The 8,600-nt window shown below is 35.9% G+C and overlaps 1 protein-coding gene across 2 annotated transcripts; it reads right to left on the bottom strand.

Moving 5' to 3' along the window:
- Nucleotides 1-2,213: 2,213 nt before the first annotated feature.
- Nucleotides 2,214-8,248, bottom strand: LOC113068640 (platelet glycoprotein IX). 2 transcript variants are annotated; one of them, XM_026241423.1, is made up of 3 exons: nt 8,052-8,239; nt 6,554-6,680; nt 2,214-5,749 (listed from the first exon to the last, which is right to left on the bottom strand). In XM_026241423.1, the coding sequence occupies exons 2-3, from the start codon at nt 6,580-6,582 to the stop codon at nt 5,029-5,031; spliced, it is 750 nt and encodes a 249-aa protein (XP_026097208.1). In that variant the 5' UTR covers nt 6,583-6,680; nt 8,052-8,239; the 3' UTR covers nt 2,214-5,028. The 2 variants fall into 2 exon arrangements, with proteins under 2 accessions (XP_026097208.1, XP_026097209.1); XM_026241424.1 differs by lacking the exon at nt 6,554-6,680 and having other exon boundaries at nt 8,052-8,248.
- Between the last annotated feature and the right edge of the window lie 352 nt (nt 8,249-8,600).

Raw genomic sequence — 8,600 nt, 5'->3', positions numbered from 1 at the left:
TTTTGCCTGTATTCATAATTGTTATTGCCTAGAAAAATGAAATAGTTTAGTTTATTTCAAGTGTGCGTTTGGCATTAGTTGGGGCTGAAATTTTAAAATAAACTTATATATATACTTTTTCCCCACATTAATTTTTATTTAAAAAAATAATAATAATTTAAAGCAAATACACCCATAGTAGACACAGTTGGCCCATTTAATAGTCAACATGCTCTGAAAGGTTTAGTACACATTTAAACAGGTCAGAAGCAAAGAGAGACTTTTGCATCTAAAATCTTCATCAGGCTAAAACTTTAACAGTTGTTGTAGACAAACTGTTCAAATTAAGAGCAAAACAGATCTAATTGCATTGCGAATTCATGCCATTTTATCTGCTCTGCCAACCAGCAATTAGAAGTATTTCGACTGTTATTTCTAGTCATTATTGTAGTTTTTCTTTAATAAAGAAAACAAATTAATGTTAAATGATTTTGATTTTTAAAATGAGTTCATAAAGGATTTTTAAATAAAGATTACATAATACATTTACATTACATTTAGTCATTTAGCAGATGCTTTTATCCAAAGTGACTTACAAATGAAGACAGTGGAGGCAATCAAAAACAACAAGAGCAATTATATATAAGTGCTATAACAAGTCTCAGTTAGCTTAAACGCAGTACACATAGCAAGGGCTTTTAAATAAAATAATTAATAGAAAGAATAGAGCAAGCTAGTGTTTTAAGCTGATTCTTGAAGATGGCTAAGGACTCAGCTGTCCGGATTGAGTTGGGGAGGTCATTCCACCAGAAGGGAACATTTAATTTAAAAGTCCGTAAAAGTGACTTTGTGCTTCTTTGGGATGAACAATCAAGCGACGTTCACTTGCAGAACGCAAGCTTCTAGAGGCACATAAGACTGAAGTAACGAATTTAGGTAAATGGGTGCAGAGCCAGTGGTAGTTTTGTAGGCAAACAGTAAAAAAGTAATTTTTTTTGCAAAAAATGACAATTATAATTTGTATATATAAACATGAATGCATGCAGGGCAAGTGGACCTCTAAACTTCCAGCAGACAAAACTTATTTAAGAGCCATGTTTACGCATTTTTCTGTTATTCTTGCAGAGATCTAGCTAGTAAGATAAAGAGGGTATGGGTGATGGCACATGAAGACCTGTGGCACAAGTTTTGCATCGCTGGATGAAGAAATGATTCACGAGATCCCAAAGTATAAAAAAATTAAATGTACTCAAAGTATGTAATGTCTATAACACAGAGAATTGTATTCGTGTTATTGGTTTATTATAAGCAACAGAAAAATGTTTACAGGTGCAGCACTGTCTTATGGGACAAAGTATAAAAAAACATCCCATTTTTGTGAAGCAGCCAAGCAGCATTTCAGTTTTATCTACAGAAAAGTACAACTAATTCAAAATGTACAGAATTTTGAGTAGTCAAAAACTAATGAATTGATACTTCTTGTGTCTGCAGAGGTATGCCAGTTCACACTTCAGCTTTAAATATGAGGTCTTGAAAGTGTTGCATAAAAGTAAAAGAGATTGTTTTAGATACATCACAGGAATGGGCTGTACAGAGTCATCACACAGAAACAAACGTTGCAGGACATGAACACGTAATAAGCAAGCATGTCCAGCATAAAGCATTATCCAATTCCTGTGGGAAAACAACATTTAGCAATAGTCTGACATTCATCTTTGCAAAAACAGGTGCATCAAACAATATTCTTCGTTGCAGGCAAATTAAAGCAGATGATGGACTTTTTTTAAGCAGTAGAAAGTCATATATTTTTTTATATATCAATGGCTTACGAAATGGCAGGTTTAGTCTGGTGTTGAGGAAATATAAAACCTCATATTGTCAGCGTTACATTTCCTAGTTTCTTAATAATATCTCCAAAACGAGCATGAACAAGGTGAACAGCAACAATTCTAGTACTGAGCCTTGTGGCACTCCATTCTGATCTTGTGATTATGACACCTCTTCATTTATTTCTACAGTCAGACAAATACATTTAATACATGCCAATGCAATTCCACTAATGCCAGCATAATTTTCAAGAAAGTGTTGTGGTCAACAGTATCAAAATGAGTGCTGAGTGAAAGAAAGTACTTCTCATTTCTTATTTGTACCATTTCTTTCTCTCCGATATATAGCATTCCACCCTGAACTCTTCCTTCTGGTGAAAGAAAGTACTTCTCATTTCTTATTTGTACATTTGTACCATTTCTTTCTCTCCGAATCCTCTCCTTGTGTCTCAGCTCCACCGCTCTCTTAAATGTTGAGGGAACGATGCAAAGTAAGAAAATGAGGACGGAGGAACTAAAGGAAAGATCATTTGTACATTGGGATGTTCTTGATCACTCAAGCATCATAGGCTGAGCTCAGGGGATCTGTCCTTATGTTGTAAAAGTTTGATTAAGACATTATTATTAATAAAGCAAGATGCCCTGTAGATATATGTAACTGCAAATGTAAAACAAATTAAAATTATGACAGATTTGAAGGGGGAGGAGAATTTATAAGCACATCAGATTTCAGACTTCAGCACAGGATACACCTGTGTCTTGCTTATCTTCTCACATCCAAAGGCACAGGAAGAACTGGCATGTGTATATGGTTAGTCTGCCTGTTGTGTTATTCATATGAGGTCGTATACAACCCTTTGAAATACAACACAACTGCTGACTCCCTCTCCTGACTCACTTTACCTGAGATAGATAGGTGACTCAACAGACGAACCAGAAATGGTTACTACTATTATTCACTTATTGTCTATCTCTCAACTCATTGCTCATTATCACAGACAGCCTTCAGTTATCCCAGCTTCACGCACACACAGAGAAAGGTTGGTAAAGACAAAAATATGCAAAGAACTAGAACCTAGTTTTAAACAATTGTGCAGGGTGACCACTGTCTTGTCAATTTATCTTAAAAATTGCACCAAGGGATTGTGTGAACTTATCTTACACAATAGTCTTTTGCTGAATTTCTGTGGCATCCAATATGATATAGTATTGTGTTATTCCAGTATATACAGCATTGCCCACAAGCTAATGGGGCAGAATACAATATCACAGTGTTGTAACAATGTATACATTTCTTTCAACTCAGCAAGAGAAACCTTGGAAATAAACGGTTAAAAAGTTCCTGCATAATTTCCAGGCAACACCACATACTATCTAGCACATGGTTAGACCTTTTGAACCGTGTACTGGAGCATGTCAGCACAGACACAAAGACCTGTTCCGATGTCAAACACAATGTGACGTCTGTGGTGGGGTTTCAAGTGAACCAATCTTAAAGATTCAGGTTCAAGAGCATTAACATTGAACGGGTCTTTCTTAAATCAGCAGAGTTAAAGGACTTTTGTTATAGATAAAAGGCTGCTGGGTAAGTGTATCATTTGAAACAAGCTGAGTATTGTCATTTTAGTTGTTTCCTGAGATTAGTCTAAATACTATGACCATGAAACATACTATGAAACATCCTTTAATGCATGAAGTGAACACAGAATGACACTTCCAGTCCTGCTGTAATTACTTATTACTCATGTTCAGAGCGTGTTAATGCATCAGTGCATTGTGTTATAGTGTTCCAAGACTGTATTTCAATGTTTATGCTCTTGAAGAAGAGGGACATTTTAGTCTACAGATGTATCATTTGGCCACTAGATGGCAGGAGTAGAAAAGGTTGTAGGGAAAGGAGGGAGTATGTTATTCCAAAAGAAATAAACATGTTCCCATGGCAACACGTCATACTTGTCATGTGACACACAGCAGCTACAAAAACACTGTATGACAGATCAATCGCTTTTATTCAGTTTTTCCTCTTTTATTCAAAATATTCACACACTTGCTTGCCATGTCATCAACCAGGGGCACAGAAATAAAAATCCCACATGTGGGACCACACCGCTCAAAGCGTTAAAATAGATGAATTACAGTTCAATCACTCAAACCACTTCAGAAGGCAACAAATAAAAGACCATATAAAAATTATATTTAACTTTATGTGTAATACAAGTCTTGTTGTGCATTTTTAAGTCATGAATAACAACTTGCAGATTAATAAATAAATAAATTATTATTATTAATAATAATAATAATAATAATTTGCAGGCATTTGTTTCTAAAGTGATCCTCCTCAGTTTGAAGCTGGCAGTGAAGCTGAATATGAAGCTAGACCTGAAGCTGAAACCAGTGTAGTCTCTAGTAACTCTTTAAAAAAAAGAAAGGTTAACAATAAATAAAGTGTGTAATATCAAAAAGCACGTATAGTTTCCAATATTATTGATTGCATATCTGTTTCTATTTATTTCCTTATTTTTATTATTATGCTGTTTTCTGTCTCTAAATAAAAACATATAATGTGAACACTGAGTATCGTACCAGTTTTTTTTAGTAGCCTACATTGTGGTAGTCCCATTTATTCGTATTTTAGTATCATTGATTAATAACTTTTATTAATATGCTGAATGAGTTGAATTACAAAATATAAGTTTAAGTTTTAATTTAAAATTTTAGTAATTTTTTTGTGTTTTGTCATTTTTTTACTTTATTATTATTATTTAATATGTCTATAGTTTTATAGTTTTAAAAACTATATAATATGTATATAGTTTTTATTCATTTTTATTTCGCTTTTAGTCTTATCTGAATTTGGTAATCAGAAGAAGTGTGTTGCATTTGAAAAACTGGCACAAAAGTAAAACAGATTACCTGAGCCAATATAGCAGAACTGGGATTTCCAAATCTAGAGCATTCTGATCTGGATCTAACTTTTTTAACAAGTGGGCCCTGGTGAGAAGCACCGTGTCCCAATAAAGCCTCACTTGCCTCACTGACTGTTGTATTTATTTATTTATTTCTTAACACAATATAATAACTAAAATACAATTTAGAGAGCAAAATATAAATGTATCTGGCAAGATTTATAGTTTCCTAATATCACGTCACATCCATGTTGCATATCATGAAAGCATATTATTACACACAATTAAATGAAGAGGTAAGGACACGGTTCAGTTCTTCACGGTACTTTAATCTTAATGTTGTGTTGTTTGTGCAGGATGTCCAGTATCTGAGGGAGGATGTCCATGTTGAGTAAAGGCTTGTCCATGTCACCGGTCCCTGTGCTCAGTGACCCGATACTGCACCTCATCCTCACTCGGTGTTTGGGTTTGAGCGATCGAAGAGATTCTGCCTCAAATCCCCGGTGTCTCTCATCAATTCCCAGAATAAACGTAGAGTTTCTTGCTAGCTGCAGGCACCACAGCAGCAGACCAATGAGAAAGCAAAGCATGACGCATAAGATGACATTATAAACCCACTCAAAGCAGTGATCAGAGACACAGGATGTGACATCAGCATCAGTGAGCTCATGGATGGACCTCTGGGCCAGTTCTGTAGGACTGGCACACACCGGCATCACAGAGACAGCTTTATTCCTCTGTAGCCATTGTCTTAAGTACTGGATGCTGCAGTCGCAGTGGAAGGGGTTCCCGGATAAATTGACCAGCTGCAGGTGGTGGAGCCGGTCTAAATGCCCTGGACTTACGGTGGTCAGGAGGTTATTCTGCAGCAGGAGTTCAGTGGTTTCTTCAGGAAGATGAGGGATGCTTCTCAGGTCCTGCGAGCTGCAGTCCACCCTCAGACCTCGGGACGGTAAAGTCTTGCACCCGCAGGACTGGGAACTGACATGTGCAAAGACTGAGCACAAGAGAAGAGTCAACCCTGAATTAACGAGCATCCTGTGTGTGAGAAAACAATTATTTTAGCACATATTCAGGGGCAGGGAGTTATAAGTACCTCTTTTATTTCTAGTAATTATGCATTAAAAATCTGAAGCCTGAATAGAATCAGTCTGTTGTCTTTTTGTTACATAACCTCTAATTATTTTGGCAGTGGAAAAGAGGTAACGTAGATGCTCTCAGCATCAGAAAGGCTTGTCTGTCTGTGTTATATTTGTGTATCTAAAGTGAAATTAAACAAGTACAAAGAATGTTCCTGATTAAGTGTACGTTGAACTCAATCAACAGCATATGTGATGAGTTCTCCTCCCAAATCTATTGAGCACAGCAGCATGATAGGGCATGACAGAGCTTACCTGGAGCCGCTACAGTAAGCCTACCGTAATGATTTTAATTGGGGGGGGGGGGTGCATATGACATTTCTAAAAAAGAACATTATGTTGCGTATTTGGTGTAATGCAGTGTGTTTATATGGTTTATGGTTTCTGAAACGTGCCGATGTTTACAAAGCTCATCGGTCTGAAAAGTGGGGTTTGCTCTGATTGGTCAGCTATCCAGTGCGTTGTGATTGGCTGAATACCTCAAGCATGTGACACTGTGATGCCGTGTGATGATGCAAAACCAATAAAACCCATTACAAACAAAGCATTTGTTGAATCCAGTGGGGAGATAATTACAGATTATAATGAATTATAATGTCTTTTTACATGTTGCGTATCACATTGTGTAAACATAAAACCATGTATGCATTTGTGATCGGAGAAATGACAAACAACAAATACTGCTACACTGCTCAAAACTCACGTTTGAATCATCAGTGGCAAATCCTTCATTTGTCAGAACACCGGCACTGTAGGCTACTCTCTCAGGAAACAGTCCTCGTCCTTCGTAAAATGTGCTGAACACATCTGAATATTTGGGTTGAACTGTTCTGGAACAGTGTTGTTAATACAACTTAACCACTGACTTCTAGTTGTGTCCTCTTTCGGAAGAACAAAGTTCACACGTAATGCAAATCTACCCACATCATGTAGACATGTGGGAGCGTGTTTAAACGAGGCATTTTAGGAGGACATGATGAGTCTTAACTTTTATAAAGAATATCTCTTAGGGTTTGAGACTTTAGTCTTTGCAACTTTAGGGATTTTATCTATTCACTTACAGCTTGTAAAACTTGAAATTGGATCATATGACCCTTTCAACTATAATACCTCCTAAGAATCCTAAGCCACTTTTTTTTTCTCAAATTCTAAGGCAACATCAAAAGAGAGTAATGTTGATAAATAGCATACATAAATAAAGATTGCTAATAAAATAATTTAAAGTAGTAAAATAGGGCAGTTTGTGTATTATTATGCTTATAAATTGCACTGTAAGCTTAAATAGACGCTAAGTTGGTCAACCGAATTTGTACTTTTTTAATTTATACTTTAATACGGTACTGCTAAGTCCTTGTCTTATAGAAATCGCCATATAGCTAAACTCCAGGAAAGTGGCTCTTCAGGAGAAGGATATTTTCTACAGAACACCTCTGTATTAGGTGATTAAAACTTGAACCAAAACTAGTATGCAAAGCTCTAGTCTCTTTATCGAATCGGTCAAACAGGTTTGCAAAAAGGTCTGAAAAAGTTTGATACTTTCCCTCATGCAGTCTGAGTCCTTTAAAGACATTGTTCACATTGTAGTGGATATAGGACAGAAAACAAAAGAGCTGGGTGAGGTGGATTTTTACCCACAATGTAGGAGACAAAACTTGCATATGATTTCAAATTTTGTCGAGGACAGCTCTTTGTGTAAGCAGTTTGTGATTTATAGCCAACATTATAGAGACAAGCTTAATAAGCTATTTTAATAAAGTTATTTTTACTATACTGTATGTACAAAACTGAAAAGACAATAAACACTGTAACTGTAGCATGAAATGCAGAAGTATATCAAAAAGTAAACTGTTTTCATACATAAAAATGTATAACTAGATGTTCACCCTCAGTTTGTTTCTGTTTCATTAGGAAATCTGTCAACAGTTTGAGGAAAACTGTTCATCATGTCAGTAGCATTTTGGATTCTACCAGAGAGAAGGATAGTTTGGATAAAGTCTTAAAATAACTCAAGACAACAGGCAGACCTCTAAGCAGAAATGCCTGATTCAACATTATACAAAAAGTTTGTAGTTCCAAACTTTTTTTTATTAGAGTACTTTCTTGCTGTGTACATACAGGGACCACACAACGTGCAACTTCAGTCACACTTAAAATATCTGCATTCTCTTCAGTTCTGTTTGGATAATGGATGTAAGACTTACCTTAAAGCATGTGATTGAAAGCAGCTGTGTAATATGTGTAATAATCATCCTGGCTTTAGGCTGAGAAGTACATCCACAAGTGTTTTTTCTTGCAAATGCTTCTTGAATCAAGCATCACTGGCACTGTAAACCATAAACGTCTGATAATGTCTTTCCTCTGATGTTTGTACTGAGCAGTGAGAGCTCCAGGAGCATGCTGGGTCATGTCATCATCACAGGGCTGGCCCGTGTGAGCAGAGGATAAGACTATCTGCAAACACCATGTTTATATCTGGAGCTGAGATGAGTGCGAAAATATAGAAAATGAAATAACTTGCTCCATGATGAATTACCAATATTTAGCCTGCAGTGCATACATGCCACCAAAATGAAAGACTCAAACTCAAAACATGCACTCAATCAAAAACTAATTTAAATGTGATAACAATAGACTACTGAATTTTTTTCTCTGGAAAACTTAAATAAACTTGGACTTATAATAATAATAATAATAATAAACTCAGTCTACTACGTGTATTATATATTCACTTTATTTTATGTTCTGAATGT

The sequence above is a fragment of the Carassius auratus genome, linkage group LG48F, assembly GCF_003368295.1.
Source record: "Carassius auratus strain Wakin linkage group LG48F, ASM336829v1, whole genome shotgun sequence".
Lineage (NCBI taxonomy): Eukaryota > Metazoa > Chordata > Actinopteri > Cypriniformes > Cyprinidae > Carassius > Carassius auratus.
The sequence above is the reverse complement of the archived record's forward strand: the minus strand, read 5'-3'. Positions and strand labels throughout refer to the sequence as shown.